Source organism: Crocodylus porosus, unplaced genomic scaffold (assembly GCF_001723895.1).
Source record: "Crocodylus porosus isolate Cpor-Errol unplaced genomic scaffold, CroPor_comp1, whole genome shotgun sequence".
Taxonomy (NCBI): Eukaryota; Metazoa; Chordata; order Crocodylia; family Crocodylidae; genus Crocodylus; species Crocodylus porosus.
In genome coordinates, this window is record NW_017728918.1 from 103,155,662 (window position 1) to 103,178,972 (window position 23,311).

The 23,311-nt window shown below is 43.0% G+C and overlaps 1 protein-coding gene across 2 annotated transcripts in view; it reads right to left on the bottom strand.

The window, feature by feature from the left end:
• Positions 1-23,311, bottom strand: part of THEMIS (thymocyte selection associated) — a 126,837-nt gene that overhangs the window by 63,959 nt on the left and 39,567 nt on the right. For both annotated transcript variants that reach the window (XM_019538009.1, XM_019538008.1), the window contains exons 3-4: positions 16,307-16,765; positions 12,171-13,210 (exon numbers count right to left, since the gene is read on the bottom strand). In XM_019538009.1, coding sequence (XP_019393554.1) covers positions 12,171-13,210; positions 16,307-16,765 — 1,499 coding nt within the window. The remainder of the gene's footprint in view (positions 1-12,170; positions 13,211-16,306; positions 16,766-23,311) is intronic.

Below are 23,311 nucleotides of genomic sequence, written 5' to 3' on the forward strand. Positions count from 1 at the left end.
CCACCTATAAGTTTATCAGGGGTGACCACCAGGATCTGGGGGAACGTTTGTTCACCAGAGCGCCCCAAGGGATGACGAGGTCAAACAGCTATAAACTACTGCAAGACCATTTCTGGACATAAGGAAGAATGTCTTTACTGTCCAAGCCCCCAAGGTCTGGAACAACAGCCTGCCATCAGAGGTGGATCAAGCACCTACATTGAATACCTTCAAGAGTAAATTGGACGCTTATCTTGCTGGGATCCTATGACCCCAGCTGACTTCCTGCCTTTCAGGCAGGGGGCTGGATTCAATGATCTTCCAAGGTCCCTTCCAGCCCTAATGTCTATGAAACCTATGAATGGTAGGTAGGGTCAGACCAGAAAAACTCCATTCTTCTCAACAAGATTTCATTTTCATATCATCTAGACCTACTGCCATTAAATACCTAAAAAAAACCCAGTTTTTATCCTAAGCTAATCAGTCTACAGGAAGGATGTGCATATATGGCCCAACTGCAATAATGCCCATGCTTGTCTATGCATTCCCTCATTTACTTCCTAATTTCTTCTTAAATGCACATATCAGCCTTTTTACTGTATAGGAATCCAAAAATCCTGCAGGTAACTCTAAGATTTATTATATGCAAAACAAAAATGCAACAATTTAGCTGATGCTACTAGAAATAGAACACCACCCTCCTCCCCCCATGGAAAAGCAGATCAGTGATATAACAATATAACAGTACACTGTGAAGTGGTTAACAGAATATCATTCATTGACATCTTCGTAAGGCTTCAAAGTTAACACTTAGTTATATGAATTGGGACAAGTTCACACCTTTTTTATTGACCTTCACAACTGCAGATTTCAACTCTTCGGGGCTATGGTTAGTTTATAACCACCTTCTATTTGTAGTGCCTTTGTATAGTTATTGTCAAGTAAAAACAATATAACTGGAGTTAAAATTTAATAGTGGTCCAGCATTCCATTTATACTGTAATATTGCAGCATAGTCTGTAGTAACAGGACTTTAGTTAGGATCAGTTGCATTTTACATATGGTCTCCTATCATTGGCCCCTACCACAGTTACGCTCAGACTCTTGCCTCTGACTGAAAGTAGTTACTTGTACTCAGCAACAGCTATGCCGCAGATACCTGCAGGCACCAAATGAGGCTTTGAGGAACTTTTGGATGAATATCTTCTGATCATGCTTTTAGTGCATAAAACCTGCCATGGTAAATGGTAGACATAGACTCAAAAGATATGCTAAATTTGTCCTGCTAGAAGACATTGTAGCTGAGTTTTCTGGATAACACAGATTAATTAGTCCCACCCAGGGTATCATAGCACTCTGGGGTGCCTTGAAATCCTGTCAAGGGTGTCATAAGATGCCACACACTGTTAGCACTGTGAGGCTTGCAACTATGGTTTACAAGGTAAACCCAGGGATTTGAAATAGATATCCATCATTGTGGTCTTTCTGAGTTCTTTGCGAGAAAAAACTGTTATTTATTCTGCAGTCAAAAAAAAGGTGAAAACTAAGAGCTGGCAGTTTCCCAGGGATGTCTCGAGTCTAAAAGGTTGAGAAACACTGACATAGATCATCATTGCATTAGATGCTGCAGGGTATCCACAGAAATCAGCTTCATCTCTGTTTATCTCCATATTGTTTTGCCACTGGATCTTGATATGCAAGACCAAGAGAGCAAAGTTGATTCCCTGTGGCAATAGGTGATATACTGCAGGTGTGGATATTGTAACAGGGTGCTTAGAGCACCTGTTACTTTAAGGAGAGGAAAGGCTGCTGAGAAAGCCTAAGCAGCAATCAAAAGAGACACTTGACCAGCAGGGGGCTGGGCTTAGGGTGTATGTAAACCCAGATCCTGAGCTGAGTATGCTGTCTGGCCTGGAAGCTGATGTGAAAGAAGCTCCTGAGCAGGCTGTAGAAAGGCACTCCTGATGGACACCAAGAATGCCTCTGGGTAATACAGTCTTAGGGCTAAGGTTACACCAGTGGTTTAGGAGGAGACTATGGGGAGGCGGAGGTCTCAGCAACCGGTAATTATGGGGGACTATAGGGAGGAGAAGGTCCCAACAGGTCCAGGAGCAGGGTGAGAGGCCTGGGAATAAAGCGAGAACCTGCGAACAGGGCAGAGGAAGGACAGAGAGGGATTAGCGCCCACTAGACTGATTGGTGATGATTGATTGGTAATATCCGTGAGGCTTGGGCATGGCTAAAAGGGGAGATGAGGAGGCCATGAATTAGCCCTTAGTGACAAACGACTAGCTTATGAGTGGATGAGATCTGGCTCAGGGGCCCCTGGGGCCAGTCTCTGTTGCACTATATGGGAAGATGTAGTTGCAAATTTGCACAGGAGCAGCTCAGGATGGAGGTTGATTCTTCATGGTTTTAAAGCAGCAGCAGAATTTGGCGACCTCCACACTGATTGGGCAGCCCTTTATAGGATTTCACAGATCCCCTCTAAAGTCTGAAGAAGGAACTGGAGACCGTGCCCTAAACACTGCCTGTTTCACAGTTATTCTACCATATCTGGCAATTATTCCATTATAGCAGAATATAGTCGCACCTGCTGTTTTGCCTCTCCTCTTGCCTCACCTATTGACATGGCACTTTTGGAAAGATAGTGAAAGCATAAGATGAAATGTACTCCTTTGAACATAACAATCTGCAACTTTGAAGCTGACTGGAAGTACTTCAAGGACAATGTCTACATAGCTGCTTTGAACATCCTAGGTTCAGAAACATCAAGGTTGGTTTAATGACAACACGGAGGACATAAAGAGATTTCTTGATGGGTAACTTCATCTATATTTATGTGGGATAACTGGAAAAAATACATCTAAGAAAACTTTTCAACATGCATGACACCCTTCAATCTAAGCTAAGAGCTACAAAGGACACCTGTGAAAGCAGGAAAGCAGTTAAGCTGAAACACAATTAGACCTAAGTGACATAAAGATGTTTTAAAATCCTCTTAAAATACCCATGTTGTTCCATGAATTCAAATAGAAACACCTTTCTAATGGAAAAGGACCAAGTTCTAAAAAGTGTGATGACTGCTTTAAAAATCTGTTCAACAAAGAATCCTACATCAGCGGTGAGCCTATTGATCAAGTAACTTAGGATTTCATCAATGAAATTTTTACTTCCATACCTTACTTTCTTAGCAAAAAAAAGGTGATCACATTATGTGATCTCACACAGCAACATATATTATTCCAGCTAAGATGCACATACCTTGTGGGAATTATTTAACAGCATTATGAAGGGTAGAGGAGTGATCTTTGAAGTCTAGAAAGTCCTGTCCTAATTCTATCCTGGTGAATCATAGAAACCTTGAAGCCTGCACATAAAAAGTCAAACAGTTGTCATCTAAGCTGTCTGGGAAAGCTAATGAAAATAAGGTGGCAAGATAAATTTGCTGTATTGAAATCCTTTAGCAAGACAATATGCAAAGTGCAGGTACTATTATTACAAAGGCAGAAAGAAGATGGGTTGATCATAGAGGATCATAGAGTAATAGGGCTGGAAGAGTTCCCAAGCGGTCATCTAGACTTCTAGCCAAAAACAGGATCATCCCAACCTATCCATCTGAACCAGCCTACACAAATCCACTTAGGGTTGACCGTGTGGTTTGGCCAGCACAACACATAACACCCTAATCTACCACAGGTAAAGCAGGAGGACCATAGTGGCCAACATCCTGGTGGCAAAAGGGCTGTTAATACATGCTCAACAGATCCCAGAAAGATGGCCATATACCCTGCTACACAGGAAGGCAAAAACACTATTTGTATCAGACATCAGGTAGTTAGGATGTCTAATATTTGCATTGTTAAAATAATCCTGCATGGAAATCTGTTCACTGCTAAATGTTGATATGGTGGACTATGGAAAAGAAGCACAGTACTATTTTGAGACAACCTCTGAAGCCATGCAATGTTGCTGTCCAGAGGTGGGAACAAAAAATACATACATGCAAGATATGGTGCAAATTGCTCAATGATGCCACACGTAGCTTTGAGAGGTAATGCATCAAGCATGCAATGATAAGTATCTATAACACCTATCATCATCTGCCCAGTCCATAACCATATATTCTAGGCAAAAGGAGGTTTATCAGAGAGAACCTATGTTTGTATACCTTAATTACAAGGTGAAAAGTTGACAACAAAATATCATGGCATTGTATCAGCTATCACATTAGGTGTTATAATAATACATGCTAAGACTGTCCACATGCTTTTCTATTTTAAAATCATTATTATTAAAAGCAAAACTTTTAAATACTTTATTTTTAAATAATCACGGTCTCTGCTTGCTGCAGTGGTTCTGCTCAGCTCTTTTCTTCCCCCCTTTAAAATGGGCAAAAACAAGTCTTGAAAAACAGCCATTATTTTTCACTATATTTATTTGTCCCTACATTGCTCTCTAAGGATTTTCATTATGTTTACCTTGTCTTCATGGTAGTGCATCCAGATAATCACATCCTTGGAAGGAGATTCTACAGTTGGCAATTGCAACATTGCATGCTATGCCCAATTGGTTGATCTGATCCAAAGCCCACTGAAGACATGGAAAAGACTCCTGCTTGGATCTGGGCAGGTATTTTCCACCTCAATAATTATTCAACAGAAAATGCAGTTTCTACAAAAGTCAGTTTGGGATGCTGACTCCCCAGGATCCTTGGATTATCCATCCTGTAAGCAGCATGCCAAGAAGTCAGACACCTGGGAAGTCAGTTAGCTGAGCTCTGAAGGGAGCCTCAAGGAGCCAGGGGGCATAGAGCTAGGCACCCTGATTTTGCAAAAACTGCACTTCACTGGAAAATCATTGAGATGGAAAATGTTTAACTAAGTCTAATTTAAAGTTTTTTTTCCAGTGACTTCAATGGATTTAGGATCAAAATCAGCACATTTTCATGCCCTGTTTCACAGCCAGCTGTTGGGTATCCTACTACACATGGGATTATCCAGCTACAGTCATGAGGATAAGAGCAAGGACATCAAAATGAGAGTTGGGCAGCCTAGGGAAATACCCCTCTGAGACCTCAGACTACCTAGAGAGGTATCTGCTTGGGAAGATAGACACTATGAGTAGTAGCCTGCTAAAATTACTCTTTCAGTTCTTCTAAAATGAATTTTTTTGAGTATTTTGCTCCAGCAACATGTCAAAATTTGTCAGGTGTTGTGTTTTATTTCTGCACCACCCCCGTTTTTTAAAGGAGATAAATTCTGTTTTCCAAAAAGCTCTACTCCTAATGACTTCAAAAGACTTTTATTCACAGCCTACTTGCATGTGAGTTCTTTTTTAAAGTACTTCATTATAATTAAGGGGCTCCTTATTTTCCTGTGCTTTTATTTCTGGACATCTTTTTAATTTTGCTGTTTCTTCTTTCCCTCTTCTCCAATCCATAAAATTGTGTTACCATTTGTTTTCATCCACCTAAAGCATTTTTTTACATCAGTAAGCATATCTAAATGTTCATTTACGCGTGCCTTAATTTCATTCACTCTACCAACAAGTTCTATAACGATTATGAATTCCCTGAAGAAGGTTTGCATCACATGTTTCCTTGATACCATTTCAGGCACTTCTCTAATGAGAATAGCAGCAAACACATTCCCAACTACCTTTATTGTATTTTGTTTGTAAGATCCAAAATGGGCCCAGATGACTGTGACTATTCTATGTAGTGCACTGGAAACAGATCTATTTGTCATCTGCACTGGGGTCAAGCAAGGATGCGTCATCATCACCCCAGCTTTGTGCTCCATTTTTCTGACAGTCTTCCTGGTTTTTATTCAGGACTACCTTCCTTCCAGAATTGACACTGGATACTGAATGAATGAAGGGCTCTTCAATCTGGGTTATCTTCACTCAAAGACCAAAGTATTCAAAATAACCATCCTGGACCTTTAATATGCTGATGACTGCATCATTCGTACACACGCTGAGGAAAACCTTAAGATTGCATTGGGTCTTTTTGGAGATTGGGCATCTCTCTCAACATCAAGAAACTAAAATGCTCTATCAGTCTGCTTTAGGACATGAATGTGCAGCCCCCCCCCATCCCACCCCAAATTACCATCAAGATAAAGACCCTAGAAGTAGTTGAGCCCCTAGTAAACATTGATGAGGAGATCCAGCACCGATTCCAGTGGGCAAGTACTTCCTTCAGGAAATTGTTTCCATATCATAGAATCATACAGAATCATAGAAGTAGGGTTGGAAGGGACTTGTAGATCTTCAAGTCCGACCCCCCACCTGGGCAGGAGAAAAGACTGGACTCAAATGAGTCCAGTCAGGTAGGCATCAAGCCTCTTCTTAAAGACCCCCAGGGTAGGAGCCAGCACCACTTCCCTAGGAAGTTGGTTCCAGCTCCTAGCCGCCCTAACTGTGAAGTAGTTCTTGCGGATGTCTAATCTAAATCTACTCTCTAATAACTTGTGTCCATTGTTCCTTGTCATGCCAGGGGGTGCTAGGGGAAACAGTGTCTGTTCCCCACAGTTTTGGTATATCTTTATCCATTGCTACCTCCAGAAAGACACCAAGATCCAGGTCTACAAAGGAGTCAACATCCCCACTCTCCTCTATGGATGTAAAATGCGGGTGGACCTATCATCATCATCATCATCATCATCTCCAGAGTCTGGAAAGGCATCACCAACAGTGCCTCCAGAAAATGGGAAGATAACCACACAAATGCCAGCAATCTTGCTAAAGGCAACATTACCAGCATTAAGCTGGTGATCCTCAAGCACCAACCTTACTGGGCTAAACATTATACTCAGATGCTTGGCTCTCAACTCCCAAAATAACTGTTCTTCTCCCAGCTGACTAATGGGCTGAGATCTCACAGTGGCCTGACAAAAAGCAAGAAGGGAATTATTTCTGAGGCATTGAAGGCATGCCTCAAGAAAACAGATGCCAACATCGAGAGTTGGGAGGAGCTGGCTGATGACCAACTTCAGTGATACTGCAACATCAACCAAGGAGCAGCCCATTTTGAGGTAAAGCATCTTGCCTTCAAAGCAGACGAGAGAGAAGAGGAAAGAAAAGGAGAGGAATTCCAGCCTGCACCCTACTCTCTCCTATGGAAAGACCTGCAATTTCTGCAGACTGATCTGGGGCTCAAGAATTGGGTTCTTAAATCATCTCAAGACCCATCAATGAGCTGTGGTAGTGATCATTCTCAAATCAAGAGATTGCCAATGATGACAGCAGCCATAGTGGGTTGTGCAACTGGACATGCTACTTTTCCTTAGCTGATCACTAAGAAACTTTTAATATCAGAGGTGCATTTTTTAAAAATATATATCGTATGTAGGAATAGCCAGATAGTTGATAGTTAGGTTTTTGAAGTCTTTTGATTCTCGAATGTGTACAGTATCCCTACTAGATGACTAAGCATAGGTCAACATGACTACCTAACATGATCAGCCTAACAAAGAATGCCTTGCATTGTTTATCTAAGTCTACTACATAATTTGTTCAATAAAATATATCACCCTAATAATACTGTGTCTCACTATGAAATATGCAAGGTTAAAGGGTCTGATCCACAGCCCACTGTTGCCAATAGGATCTTTTGGGAAACCCCCCTATTGCCAGATTGCGGGGTGGGGAGCTGCAGTAACTTAACATTGAAGCCAGGTAAATTTGTGTCATGCTAGGTCTTGGGCACCCAGGTCTGGGTCTGCTTAGGGATTGAGGTGCAAACTCAGGTCAGAAAGAGAGAGCAGAATTCAGGGACAAGTTGTGTCATGAAGCCAGGAGCTTAGTCGAAGAACCAGGTCTCAGAACAAGCCAACCTAGGAAGCAAGGCAGAGAACAGAGTCAGGGAAAAAGCCAATGAAAGAAGCTTGGAGATGAAGCAGAGAGCAGAGTCAGAGCACAAGCCAGAGGAAACAGTAAAACAGTTTGGAATCAGGTTAAGCCCTATTGCGCAGGCACTTCCTGCTCCATGTCAAGGGTTTATAGGGGAGAAGTGGAACGCCAGCTGAGCAGGTGGAGAGCTAGGCCCTGCTGGAGGCTTCAGGACAGCTTTAACCAGCCTGGGTGACCTGCTGTAGGATGCGAGGCAAAGATGAACAACTGTTCTGGTCAGACCAAAGCCCTAAGTTTCTAACCCAGGAAATTTTATCCTGCTGTTCAAATCTGGGCAGCTATTTCCCAAAACGCCTATTCATTTTCATGCCGTTGCCTCAAAGCAGTTACCTCCAGTTGTTTGCCTGTGGGTTTCCTGTCTCAGAATAATTCTGTTCATGTGCTCATAGTCTTAATAGAAAGATTGCCTCAAACAGGACTCTTGTTTTCCTCCTCTTTTTTTTAGCTGTTCATATAAACTTATTAAATCTTTCTTGCGTTGCTGTGTTTGGCAAAGGTTGAAGAAGCTAGAAACAAAGAATAGATTCACTTCCATTGAATCGGCTAATATTTGTGAATTCCTGTTCTAGGACATGATTTGAGACAAATTCTCACAGCATATTATGGGAAAAAGCTACAAAGTTTCGTTGTCAATGTTAATATCACCAAAATGACTAATTCAATCAGGTTTGGGACAATCACTATGCAAGAAAAAGTCTGACATGCCGTAGCTGTATCCAAAGTGTGTAGCAAGGCAGGAGATGACCAACCAGTGCTGAGAAGGGCTTAGGTTCCTTCTGCATCTCAAATTCTGATCTTTGCTGCTGCAGCCCATGATTTCATATAGATTACTATGGGCCTGCTCAATGAAAAAAACTGCTCAAAGTGAGTGAGGAAGGAACAAATCAAGAAAGAACGATACAGTCTGAAATTTGTTATATCCACAAACATTAGGTGATAGACTTAGGAAAATACTAGGAAAAATGACCTCCCTGGTCTCCTGAAACTGATGATTATAGAATAAGAAAGGTGTGCTTTTTATTATATAACTATAGGTAGTGATTATCTTAACAATTAACAGTAGAAGAACTATGGCATTTGCAGACTTTGAAACATGAAGTTTAAATCTAGAAGGGAAAACTTTGCACTACAGAAGTCTGAACAGAAACTATGAATTGCTCTCTCTCATATAGCAAAATCAATCAGAAGTCAGTATGACAAAATGAATCAGAAATGGCTTTGTGACACCACAAACAAGATGACCTTTGCCTCAGAGGAAGCAACATACACCACAGTTTCCCATTTGCCCTTTGCAATTATACCCCATCATACTAGTTGAACAATCTCCTGTCCCAAGACATTTCTTCTCCCTGTCTTAAGGCATATTCAATGCTCTTAGCTCTGATACCTCCCTTGTGTATTCCTGGCTGACAACATTTTCTATCCATTTGGAAAGCTGAAGCAAAGTCCTCTATGTCTGATTTTAAAGGGACAAACAGCATAAAGTGATTTATAGGGCTACACAGTTCCCTGCTGCTTCAAAGAGTAACTGTCTGAAGGGACTGAAATAACTCCTTTTTCACACTAGGATGTATTTTACTTCCTGCTGAGGGACCTTTTGATGTTTCTAGAGGACGCTCTCATGCGATTCAGAAATCATAGGCAGATATAAAATCCTGACAGCCTGAAAACATCTGTATCTCTACCACCCACATGCATCTGACAGATATTTGACACAGTGAGGGGATATTCTTTTTGGATTTGTGGACTTATCATCAAGTCAGTCTTATGGATGTCATACTCCTGAGACTCCTACTTCAGCCACAACCCTTTGGATGACAAAAGATAGCAATTTGCTTAACAGTTGCTGCTGCACCAGCAGAAAGAGGACTGGAATTTGAGATTCTAAAGGTGAAATAATGATCATTATCATTATTCTTACCTGTTCTTCACAGGGTAAAAATTTGGGAAGAAGGAAAAAGCAAATCCTTTTAATGATGAGACAAATGCTGCCCTGCAATTTGCAACCTTTTAGTGCCCCTAAAATATATTGCATGCATTCAGTCTCTTTTATCTGATCTCAGTATACTGTACCTAAAGGACCTGCACCCATCCAACAATACAGCCCCCTCATAGGTAAAATGTGGCAGCTGTTAAACAGCAACACTTCTGAGCACTTTGGGACTCAAAAAAAGGGGAAGAACAACATTTTCAGTGCCTGCGCAACAGTGATGTCATCTGGAGAGGAGTTATGTCACTGGGGTTTGTGCCCATTTATGCCTTTGTGCAGTGGGCAGAGACAGACAGAGCACCTGCCACCCAGTATTACACTCCATATTTACTCCACAGCCATTACAGGGGAAAAGGATGAAAGGGTCTCCAGAGCCAAATCATGTTGGAGGCATTTAATCCAGTCAGCAAGTCCTCAGTGATGACATGGAGCAGCTAAGTCTTCCTGCCAGCCAAAGGCAGCAGGACACAGCACCAGGGCCGTGAACCCAAATATCCAAAAGCATAGTATGGCCTTTATTTAGCAAACACAAACCTCTCCCCCTACCAGTCCACAGCAAGGAACAAACATGAACACCATTTCCAGGAACTGCCAAAACTACCTGATAATCAGTGGCAAGATGCCAGAGCCAGCTAGAAGCATTAGCAGTTCTTATGATAGTAAAGCTCACTCCATGTTTCAGTCTTGTCAGGTTCTTCTGTTCATCAGGACCCTGGCTATCATGTATGCTAATGAGGCAAGCATAGTCAGAAAATATGCAAAGAAGGCTATTTGTCATTTAGGCCTAATCTCCAGTTTCTTTTGAACCTTCAGATTTAACAGGTATGTTTAGAAAAAGCTGTAGCCTCCTCTGTAACTGTGGTGAAATGAGGGCCACAGCAAAAAAATACTGGCTTAGTTCCAGGTCCTTTCAAAGGACTGTCTGTTCAGGAGGAAGAGATAATACATTCTGTGTGACTCTAAATCTATTACATTGGGTCTCAGAGCATTTAATCTTCTGAATAAAAGATGTTTTACTTATTTCACCTTTCCAGGAAAGGAGGATTTACCAAGCTGCATGGGTTGAGCATTCTGACTGTAATGTATTATGTATTTATTACAAGCATTTATAGAAACATCCTTTGCAACATTCTCCTTAAATGTGCCTCTCTGTCTGGTGGCTGAAGTCTAAGGTCACTATCACTCATGAATGTGTAAAGGCACCATCATTTATCTCACTCTTATGCTAATTGCTCCCTTCTAGCCAAAGAAAAATAACATCTTGCATTACCCACTATTAGTTCAGAGCCACATACCCAGTGGTAACAGTGAGCAGTCTGCCTTCTTCTGATTGACAGTCCAATTGTCTCTGAAGCAGAAGACAGGGAGTTAAGCAGACCCCCATTCCTGGAGTATGAAACACAAAATGCACACAGACCACATACGTCCCTAGTCTGACACAGACTCCTTCTGAAACCTGGGCCTTGCCTTTCCTCCACTCTCTGCCAACATGCTTTATTGAAGCCTTGCCATTAGCCTTGCCTTCTCCAGCAGCTGCTGGCCTTGACCCCTCAGGAAAGAACTGGAAAGCAAAGCTTCAGAGAAGGAAAACAGGAAACAGGGGTAGCTTCTTTCCATATTCCCTTTAATTGATTAATAATTGCTATTAAGATGTGTATTTTTAATGACATGGTGGAGTTGTATATGTTTAGGAAAGAAAGAGGAATGTTTGCTGTTCCATAAACTACATATAGTCTGGACAGGTACTGTGCTCATGTCCTAACTGGGATCTACTAAGACACTTCTCACTCTATTTAAAAAAAAATAATGAAAACAAATGACAAGTGTGATTGTTGTGGGTTTGCTGCTTCTAAGCAAATGTACTATTTACCTTACAATGGGCACTTTTGTATACTCTTTTCCCCCCTTAGTAAAGTATTGACACTTCTATAGCTTTGTAAAAATCTGTGCTTTCTATTCAAACTCTATTTGGTTTTGAGATCAGTGTGATATATTCCTAAGAAATATATCAGTAATGAGTATGTGTGAGAGAGAGATTGATTCTGTGATTTTTACCAGAACAATTTTATTTTTGTATATCAAAATACACTTCATTTTTAAATATTTAGCTACTATCACTCCCAAACTGTTCCTTCACCTACAGACTAATGCAAGAGATTATTCAATTCCTACATCCCAAATGCTGCATGAAGATAAACCAGTTAAATTAAAAACAGAAGCCAATATAAAAATCAATAAAAACAGTGACATCCCTCCACTAGAATACATAATACATGTCTCTTACCTTCAGAGTAGTATCAGATGCACTTTGGTTTGGTTCAGCAAGAAGACATTTGGACCCCAGTGCTGCTGGCTTTTTGGGAGGTCTAGGTGGTGGATGTAGGGATTGATTTTCATATCTCCTTACCATATAATATTGTTCTTCGCTAATTTCTTCCACAATAGTCCTGGTGGCTGAGGATGCAGTTTCTTTAACAGGTTTGCTGAGCAGATGAATAGACATATTTAAACGATACACAGGAATTTCCCAACTGTCTGTGGGATTGCTGACAGTGCTGATTAGCAAGTAAGAGTCTGTGATTTCTTCTTCAAGCTGCAAGCCAGGCACAGCAGCCAAGATGTCCTCTCCAATGGAAAGATCCCTCACTGACACCTTGACATTAAAGGGCAAGCGGAACTCTTTGCAAATCTCTGAAAGCTGGTACTGCCTTTTGTCATGAACCACTTCTACAAAGCCCCCTTCCATATACATAGGAAGTAGCACTTGCTCATAGGCATTGTTTAGTATTTGTTCACAGGCCAAGACATCTACCACTTTTTTTCTTCCTTCATATACAACTTCACTAGTCTGACACTGCTGTACTATGAATTGGTCTCCAACAGAAACAGAAAACAGCTCCTCGTGGGGAGAGTCAAAGGCTTTTGTTGCTACCACATGAAGTTGCTCCTTTCCACTTCTTGCTATCTCCAGGTCATAGGCGGTTGGCAATTCCCGAGGTCTTCGCTTAAATTTTCCTTTATAGCTGGCAGGAATTAAAAAATGTCTTTTAGGAGAATCACTCCTGATCTCAGATGCAAGGACTCTTGATGCCTGGTACTTTTTGTGAATGATGATTTCTTTCCCAGGGTAGAATAAATTATAAAGTAGATTACTTTGTACAGGCCCCTCTATAATCTCAGCAACCATAGGAAATTCTTTGCCTGTCTTTTCAAACACATCTTCCAAAGATAATGGTTGAAGAAAACAGTTAATATCATAAATGTCTGTTACATCTTTGACTTCAATGTCTAGATCAGAGAGGATATGAACTATATCCTTTCGAACTAAAAAGAAAGAGACATACTGTCATTGGAATAAAATGTACTTTTTCCATGGCCCAATCTAAACACATCTTTAAGATGCTGTAAAACTATGAAGTATCGTAAAACTTGTATTTGGACCTGTAATTTTGCCAGCACAAACATTTTAATTGAAAACATTGATAAGATATGCTGGAGCAAGACATCTTATAGAACAGGAAATGAGACAAGACAGAAGTACAAAAAGTAATACAACGTAAGGGAAAAGGCAATGAAGGTGCTCCAGCTAATCATGTTAATAATGCAAATTTACAGGGAATGCATATTACATAACTAATCTGTTGAACCTATTATCACAGGATATTAATGAAGGCAAAAACTAGTAGCATTAAAAAGTGTTGACATCTATAAGGATAATGGAAAAATCTACAATTAGGATACAAATTATATTTGCATTAAAGATGAGACATTAAACTTCATATTGCTGAGCATAACTCAACCACTAACTGATAAGAGTTAGGATATAGATCATCACCACTGGAAGACTATACCATAACTGTCCAGCACAGCATCCTTGCAGTTGAAGTATGTGACAGGTCACTATATCAACAGGTCACTGAACTATATTATTTGATCTGTTACTAATTCCTAAACCCAATAATAATTCCTATTTACCAAATTGTAAGTATTTAGTACATATGCCAACTTTAGGACACAGGTGAAGCTGATTAGAAAACTTGGTTCTGGATGTTATATCACAAAACAATATTTATATGAGTACAGTTTAACACATGTACATTATTTAAGGGCTTTCTACATTAAATCTCTTGATTTATATATATCTGCTTGGGCTGCATATGATATTCTACAGGTTTATCTCATATTACAATATATGAATGCTTTCTTCACTAAACCTAACACAGAAAGTTCACTTTTATAAAAATAATTTTTGACAGCTGCTCAGCATCTGTTTATTTCCACTCAGCTTTTGTCATATTACCATCATCAGGAGCCAAACATTTTGAGCTCTATGAAGAAATGTTTCCAAACTTAGGATTTTTAGTAAGAATTAAGCATAAATTACACTAATATGACAAATGGATACTTTGTGTGAAAGCACTATTAAGGGGATTTCATAAACTTACCTGGTTATTATTAAAAAAGCTATACCTCTTTAATTCCTGGAAACAGCATCTGAACATTTCATCAAAAACCCTGTCTTTGTTTCACTGAGAACAGAGTGTATTTGTGTTTCTTTTCTATAACTACATACAGTTTTTCTAAGAAATTATGGCTTCCAAGAAAAAAGCCACTTCTCAGTTCATAAGTGAGTAGCTAATCATGTGCAATGAAGTTTACTTCTCAAGACGATGCTTAAACGTAATTTAGAGACATTTAGTGCAGTTTAAATGTTGATTGTACTGTTAAGCATATGAATGCAAATACAAATAAAAGCAACAAGTAAAGTATACATCAGGTTATGTGGTTGTGAGACAAGTGCCTCCATGTTATCTCAATACCATTTGGTTGTTTTTAGGAATACTAAACTGAGTTTTACTGGGGCTTAATCATACTGTTGGATCTAAGTGGATATAGAGATACCCTTAAGTGGGTCTAAATTCAGGTCTGGGGCTTGAGGAAGGGTTTTTGCCATAATTTAGTAACAAGGGTGTATAATATGTGAAAAATATGCTACCGTTTCCAAACAGATAACCTTATCTGGATAATGGGTTTGGTGTCAAAAAGTGCATCTACATGTGCTGCTAATGTGATATAGGCTTACTATGCAGTAAAATACTGTGTAGTAAGCCTTCCCCAGGAGCTTGTATACACATGCACCCTCTTGGGAGCAGATCTTTACTAGGCTGCTCCTGCTCTGCTCTACCTTCCCTGCAGCAGCCAGAAAGAGCTCCAGGCTCCCCTGGGGTGCTAGCTTGGGGGCTAGCAGGTGGTGCAGGGGCTAGTCTCAATGCGCACGGGGCCAGGAGAGCAGCTCTCTCTTGGCCCCATGCACAGGGAAGGGTCCTAATTTGCACAGGGCCAGGAGACAGCTGTATCTTCAGCCAGCAGAGCTCTCCTGGCCCCATGCATATTGAGACACACAACTGCCAGCGAGCCCCATGTCTAGCTGAGCTTCCCTCCCCCCACCCCTGCAGGGGGCTCACTGGGAACTGTCCTGCTCCTGAGGTGGCTACCAAGAAGCAGGAGGGATGGGGGAAGCAGAGAGATCCCCAGACCTGGCACTGTTCAGTTCCTGGCTCCAGGACTGGGGACAGAGAACTGCCCCATCCCCTCTGGCCCCCTGCTAGTGTGGCTGGCCAAGAGTAAATTTGCTCCTGGTCAGCACTTACATGAGCACTACTGCACAATTAATGTAATACTTGTATTTACAGGTATTAGCTATCTGTGCAGCAGACTAATTTACTGTGCAATAAACGCCACACACATGTAGATGGTGATGCTTTATTGTGTAGTAGATTAGTCTACTGTGTAGTAAAACATCTTGTGTAGATGCACCCAAAGATACTCATCTTTATATCCATTTAACAGATGGGTAAACTCATAGGCAACTGGTGACAGGGCCGGTCCCCCACCTGATGACCAACACTGATGCTGTTGGTAGGGCTGGTGCCCCCCCCGGACAGGGCCATTGCCATCGGCAACTTCCGCAGGTGTCCCCCAGATTCAGGAGGCACCAGTCACTCATGGGTAAACTGAACCATAAATGATTGAATGGTTTTCCTTTCATCACCCAGTTCAATTAGAAATCCTGGAAAGTGAACCCTGAACTTCCCTACTCTACTTGAAATATTTTTTCCTTTTCAAAGAAAATTTGAGAGTAGCAGTGTCAGTAAAAATGGTAATACTACATTCCAATAGGAAAAAACTTGACATTAATGACTAAATTGGTGGGGATGAAAGTGCAAGGAAAAAAAAAACATTCTTTCCTTTCTTTTTCCATTTTCAGTTCTGCAGTATTGCAAATATATGAGTACAGAATTTCCATCTATGCCAGTCCCAATCAAACAATTTGTAGTAGATATTTTAAGCAGTTTGAATGTGGTAAAGATATTTCTGATATAAACAGAGGACAAATGATTAACTTTGATTATTACTTACATTTCATCACTGCCTGAACTTCATAAACGGGTGCCAGAATCAGACTGCCATCAAAATTTTCAGGAAATGGATTAGAGGAGTCCCAACTATGCAAAATACTGAAAAGTTTCACAGTGCGATTCCTGGTCTTTGGGATTTTCCATTCAGCAATTTCTTTCAGGGTATAAATCTGGTCATCTTCACATTCATAGAACTTTCCTTGTTGTGAAATTGGCAAAGTAAAGGAATGAGACTGGTTATTTCTTACCACCCCACAGTTCACAGTCATTGTCCCATTGACCTCTTCCACGGAGTTGAACATAATCTGCTCACCCTGTTTGATGGTGAGGTTTGCCAGTTTTATATCTTCCTGGCAACAGAAGCAGGGGTGGCCCAGTCGTGTTGACCCAATAGACACCTTTCTTGTAATCTCTTCAATGCTGAGGTATGGAGTTTTATCAACCACAATCTTATAAAGACCTAAGAATAAGAAGCTTGTGTTATACAAAGGCACTTTAGAAATATGGAGGACATAAAACTCATGCAAAATTTTAGATGTGGAACCTATAGGGGAGTATCAATAAAAATCAAAACAGAACATACAAATAGGTATATTGCCAGGGAAGTGGCTCTGTAAAAATAGCATCATTAAGCTGTCATATTCTTGCTCTAAGGATGGTCATTTTGCCTGTGCATAAGACTAGTCAGCACAAGCCCTTTCCATCTTCTTAGTCCCCAGTTAAACCCTATTTGTGGGGGGGGCTTAAATAGGACTTAAATGATGTACAGTGCCCTCTGCTATAGGGGACTTCTATCCTTAATAGTTTCATAATAAATGCAATAGATTCATAGATGTTTGGGTCAGAAGGGACCTCTATAGATCATCGAGTCCGACACCCTACATAGGCAGGAAAAAGTGCTGGGTTCAGATGACCCCAGTCAGATGCCTATCTAACCTCCTCTTGAAGACCCCCAGGGTAGGGGAGAGCACCACCTCCCTTGGGAGCCCATTCCAGACCACTCTAACTGTGAAGAAGTTCTTCCTAATGTCGTATAAATCTGATCTCTGCTAGCTTATGCCCATTATTTCTTGTGACCCCCAGGGGTGGACCCACTGCCCACGTCTTTCCAGGTCGATACTGACCCATCTACCACCACTCTCTGGGTACGACCCTTTAGCCAATTTGCCACCCTCCTGTCTTTGTCTTCATCCAAGTCACAGCCTCTTAATTTGTTCACCAGTATAGGGTGGGATACCATAACGAAGGCCTTCCTGAAGTCAAAGTAAACGATATCTACCCCTACTCCTGCGTCCAGGTGTTTTGTAACCTGGTCATAAAAAGAGACTAAATTAGTCAGGCATGATCTACCTGCTATGAACCTATGCTTGTTTCCCCTCAGCATAATCTTTCCTGCTGGGCTCTCACATATATGAGCCTTAATAATCTTTTCAAAGACTTTACCAAGGATGGAGGTGAGACTGACTGGTCTATAGTTGCCTGGATCCTCCTTCCTCCCCTTCTTGAAAATAGGGACCACATTGGCCCTTTTCCAGTCCTCTGGACCTGTCCCGTGCACCATGAGTGCTCAAATATTCTTGCCAGTGGATGTGCAATGATATTGGCCAGTGCCTTCAGTACCCTCGGATGGAGCTCATCCGGGCCTGCTGACTTAAATATTTAATAGCAGTAAAGTTATTTACTTAATAGTAGTAAAACTTATTTTTTCTTACTGCCCACCCAACAAAACCATCTTAGGATCTGAACCTCAAAGCAGTTCTCTGATACGGTATCAAATAGACAAAATAGTAGCTTTCAGTCCACATTACTTTCAGTTCAGATTAAGGAAAACAGCTAAAATAGAAAGAATAAATGTAAAGTCTGCGGGGGAGAGAAAGTGTGCATGCAGGCATTCAAAGGCACCAGTTTAAGCTGTACCATCTAGATAGAGCAGCCTAAATCCCTGTTTATAGAACACAGTGCAAGTGTTCCCCATTCAGTGTTTGGGAAAGGAGACGCATTGGCAGGCAGCACTGGAAATAGCCTGCAGATAGGGGGCTCTATAGCATATATTTTAGATTGCTTTTCAGGCTGCCTAGGCTGTTGGAGATTGCAGAGTTCAGCAGAGCAGTCCTAAATGGATGGCCACTACAGGGGACCACAGCTCCACAAGGAACTACCCCTCACAGTGACCCCTGTCTTCCATCCTGCCCAGAGGCTTCCAGAAGAGAAATAGTGCAAGTCCCCTCTCTGAATTGCAAGCATGTCATTTCTGTGCCCAGACCATACCAGGGATCCCTACTGCACATGAGTTCACAGACCCAGGAGCTTCAGTGTGTCCTTGTCACCCTGCACAACTCTTGATGGAGGCTGTGGGACATTACACAAGCCTGTCTGCAGGTGACCCAGCAGATGGTCATGCTGGCATGCACTTTGCTACCCAGGAGCCTAGGACCCAGAAGCCTAGTGTCCTATGTAAAGCCACTTACCAAACCCTACAGCCACCAAGTGTCTTGGAATCAGCTACTTCCACCTGGCAGAGGAAGCTAAAGCCTCTTTAATGCCACTGACTCTGGGGTGCTGTGGAAGCACCTCCAGACTGTTAAGTAGTGGTTAGGGACCCATAAGACTAGCAGCAGTTTGTTGGAGCATTTGAGACAATAAACAGTAGCTGCAGAACTACTGCATGTGCCAGGCCACCTTCAGGTATATAATGCCAAGCTGGTCCCCTGAACTGAGCAGCAGAACATCAGCATAAGACCACCCATGACTGGAGAAGCAAATCACCATTGCCACCTGCAAGCTTACCACCTACAACAGCTTCTACTCCATTAGCAACCAGTTTGGAATGGAAAACCCCATGGTTGGAGCAGCAATTCAGGAGGTGTACAAGGTCATCCAGGATGTACTGGAAAACTACTTCAACCACCTCACCAACTCACTGGAGATCATCTCTGGCCTCTGCTGAATGGGGTCCCACATCAATGACACTCACATCCCCGCCTCTGGCCTCCCCAAGACACCATAGAGTTCATCAAGTAAAAGAGTTTCTTCTCTGTCATGCTACATTGCATTATCAAACACTATGAGTGCTTCATGCACTTCTTGGCCAGCTGGGCAAGTAGCATCCATGATGAATGGGTCTTCCACAACTCCACCCTCCCCTAGGTGATGGAGAACAGGGCCCCCAGCACAGAAGTCATCAGAGTCACTGTCCCACCCCTCATCATCACGGGGGATCCAGCCTACCCTCTTTTCCCTTTGCTTATGAAGCCCTACACAAGGCACCTCGACCACAGGAAGGAACACTTCAACCACTGCCTCAGCAAGTTCCACATGATCTTCAAGTGTACTGTTGGCTGCCTCAAGGCACACTGGAGAGCTCTGAGTATGCACCTTGACATGGCTGAAGTGTACTTGCCACACCTGATGGCCATTACCTGCGTCCTACACAACATCAGTGAGACCAAGGACCTGAGTCTTCAGCAAGGCCTAAGCAGGAGAGAAGGTACACATGCAGTGTACCAATGAAGTACCGAGGAAACATAGCACTTAGGAGCAAGCCACAGCATGCTACTGTCAGAATGCATGTGCTCAGGGCAGTCCAGGTGAGGAAGTCATAGCTGATTACTTTCTGGGCTGCTGGGATGGGGGAGGCAGTCCCCAGAGAAGTAGAGCATGTGAACATCAGAAGGCTGGAAGCCTTGAGCAGCTGAACCCCAGCCTTGAGTGAGAAACCTGTCCACCTTGAAGTTTCTACCTCAATTTCTCCATCTCTGCAGTTCATGAAACCACTCATTTCCTGGGGGCTTTATGAGGTGGCAAGAGTTAAGGAAGACCTTACCTGGATAGACACCAGCCTTGGGAGGAGCAAACACCTGGATGCGGGGGTATACGGCACAGGAAAGAGACATGGCTCAGTGTACCTGTTCTCAGGTGTCAAAAGTATTTTTTAATAAAAGCAACAGAATCTAACCATGGTATAAATTGGTTCCTCTTCACTTTGATGAAAGACAATGAAAAGGGAGTGTGGGAAGGGGTGAGATAACTGAAACTGATCCCCAACCCACTGGTCCCCTGAGAAGGGTTGCAGGAGTGCAGGCAGGGTCATTGCAGGATCCAGCTCCACCACTGAGGCTGTGGGTTCCCCAGAGACATCCAAGGGAATAGTCTGTCTTTGTCCATTGGCACTGGATCCCCCCTCTCTCTGCAGAGACCCTGACCATACAAACTTTGACCATGCTCAAGGGGTGCCTCACCCCCTAAGACCAGGGGGTGAGAAGTACCTCTCAACTGTGACTAGAGTTTTCTGTAGCAATAGAACTAGGGTCCCAGGGCCTAGACATGTCCCTCCATGGGTCCCCATGAGACTCTGCAGCTTTATGAAATGTATCAAACTTTTCTAATAATATCCCAGGTAATGGAGGGGAGGAAGAGGGCACATTCTTTCTAGGAATGCACTGGGGCTACATGGGATCTTGAATGTTCAGTACAGTGATTGCTTCTGCTCTGAGACTTGGAGACACCTTGCAGCCACAGACTTGGTAGTGGGACTAGACCGGGCAAATGTCTTTTCCTGGCAATTATATAAATTGTTTTCATGATCTTTCATGGGCTACAGTAGTGGGTACAGAGTTCAGTGGTTGCCTGCCTGTAGCAAGGGTGCTTGAATGGACCAACCTTGTTATTATGGTCCAGGGAGCAACTTGTTGCATGTGAGTTTGGGGAGGAGAGTGAAGGTTGTATATAACCCTTGCTGGAGTTTGTGGGCAGCTGCCGTTCCTCTGTGGTGGATTGGGAGATGGATTGGGAGAGATATTAGTCATCTCTTCTGAGCAACAGAAGATTGCCCTGAGAGTAACTCAAGGTGGTGTGATTAAGCCAGATTTATTTCAACTCTTGTTGACTGATGAGGTGCCAGTTGCTCAGGGTCATGGGTTGGGTGCCTCAGGTCCTCACTGCAGGAAAAGGGGGAAGTAGGAGTGTGATCTAGCCAGTATTGAATAAAAAGCTGGACAAATAGCTGTCTGGGCTTTGTATTTTGTCCAGCCAGGATGGCGCATAATACTGCTGCCCACCCCTCTCTCTTTATGCACAGAGATATTCTCTTTGGAGGTTTGCACTGTGATGGGCTAGTCTGGGGTTCTGAGCAAGGAGATTCTCAGTAGCAGCCACACAGCACCACAAGAAGGGAACAGGAAGGGTCTCCACAAGCACATTCAGGTGACAGTCTTGGATTGAAGGCTATGGGTTGTAGAGCCCCCACAGCTGACTACCACTCCATTCTCCTATCTATGGGTGTGGTCCATGCTCAGTCACTGCCCCATGGTGTTCAGAGTTTCCTCTACACTTGGATCCCCATCACATCTGTGCAGCACAGTGTTGACGCCTAACTTCTTGTGCAATGGACTCTGCCTTGGCTGCAACTCCATCCCCAGTGGTGACATATGTGTTGGGGGGTGACAACTGCCCTATCATTCTAAAGAAAATGGGGCATCTCCTCATGAAACAGCAAGATATGCCTTGTGCTTCTGGAGGTCCAGCTGGCCTCATGAGTCTGCCTGAATTGGGTCTTGAATCATCTGGTTCTAGCTCTGCAGTGTATCCACTCCCAGTCATGGCCCTGCACTCCCATCTCTTTGGCAATCTCCTGGAAAACCTCCTCGCTGCAGTGCCTACTGCAAAGTTGCTCCTTGGGTTTCCTCCTTGTTCAAGCTGGTAACAAGATTCACCACCACTTAAACACCCCAATTCAGTCCTCAGTTGTACATAGAGGTGGAAGACAGGCTAAGATCTACTATGGTGTTGGATGGCACCCTGGGGATCCAGGTGTCCACCACTGGGCCCAGATGTCACCACGTAGGTGAGGGCCAGGGTTGGCCGCTGGGCTTATGGATATAGGTAGGAGTGCATCATTGGGTTATTGGTACATGGCTTGCTCTCACTCTGGCCAGTTCTGAATCTGGTTGGATGTGTGTGGCTCTACTAGCCATGCCCCTCTCCCAAACTCTGACCTCTCCAGGGACATTCATGTGCCAACACCAGCTCAACTGGCAATGCCCTCCCAAGTCCCCAACTTTCCAGGGGTCTGGCCATACTCCTTGTATCTCTGAACTTCCCAGAGGCTTCTACCTACTGGCCCCAAGATGTTTAGCCATGCCCCGCCAACCATGAACTTTATGAGGGCTGATAATCACCTACTAGTCCTAGCTCAGTCAGCCATGCCCTCCCAAGTCTTTACCTTTCCAGGGGTATCCACCTGCAGGCAACAACTGTGCCAGCAACATCTGTCCATGCCCTAAACTGCCATGGTTCAGGTATGTGCTGGCAGTGGCCATTCTAGCCATGCCCAACCAAGCCCTGGTTTCATCAGGGTTACTGTCTGCCTGCCAACTCCAATCTATTTCCCACCCTGGACACCAAGCTCCAGCACTGGCTCCCACAGGCTAGGGGTGGGGTTGTTCTGGGGTCTGGGTAGTAGGATGTTAGGGTTTGGAACTTCTATTGTGTGATTTTGGGTCTGTGCCTGACTCTTGGGGTCTTGAGTCTTTGGGTCCACATCTGAGTCTTGGGGGTCTTTTAGTCTGGGTGTTTGGGTCTGCATGTGGGTTTTGGGGTGCTTTGAGACAGGGTGTGGGAAGGCCCAGGGTCAGGTGCCCAGAAGCAAGATTCATGAGTAGAGGACACAGCTGTTTTGGCCCCCCCACATCTCCCTGCAGTCTAAAGTGCAAGGTGAGGATGGGGAGAGAAAAAGCAATGAACACTGGGATGCTGGAGGACAGCAGGTAACTTCTATCAGTAGGGAAACTGTACAAGAGTTTGTTAAACCAGTCTAACCCCTACTGGTCTAGAGTTACAAACTGCTCAGACTAAGCATCGCGAAACATTGCTTACCTTAGAGTTTGTACTACAATAACTGAACTCTGTTATTCTAAATGTAATGTTTGTATGTAGCCAGCTTGAGAGGGAGATTACAGAAGCTCTGTCTGAAATGCAAAACAAAATGTCAGCTGCCTTCCAGCTGTCC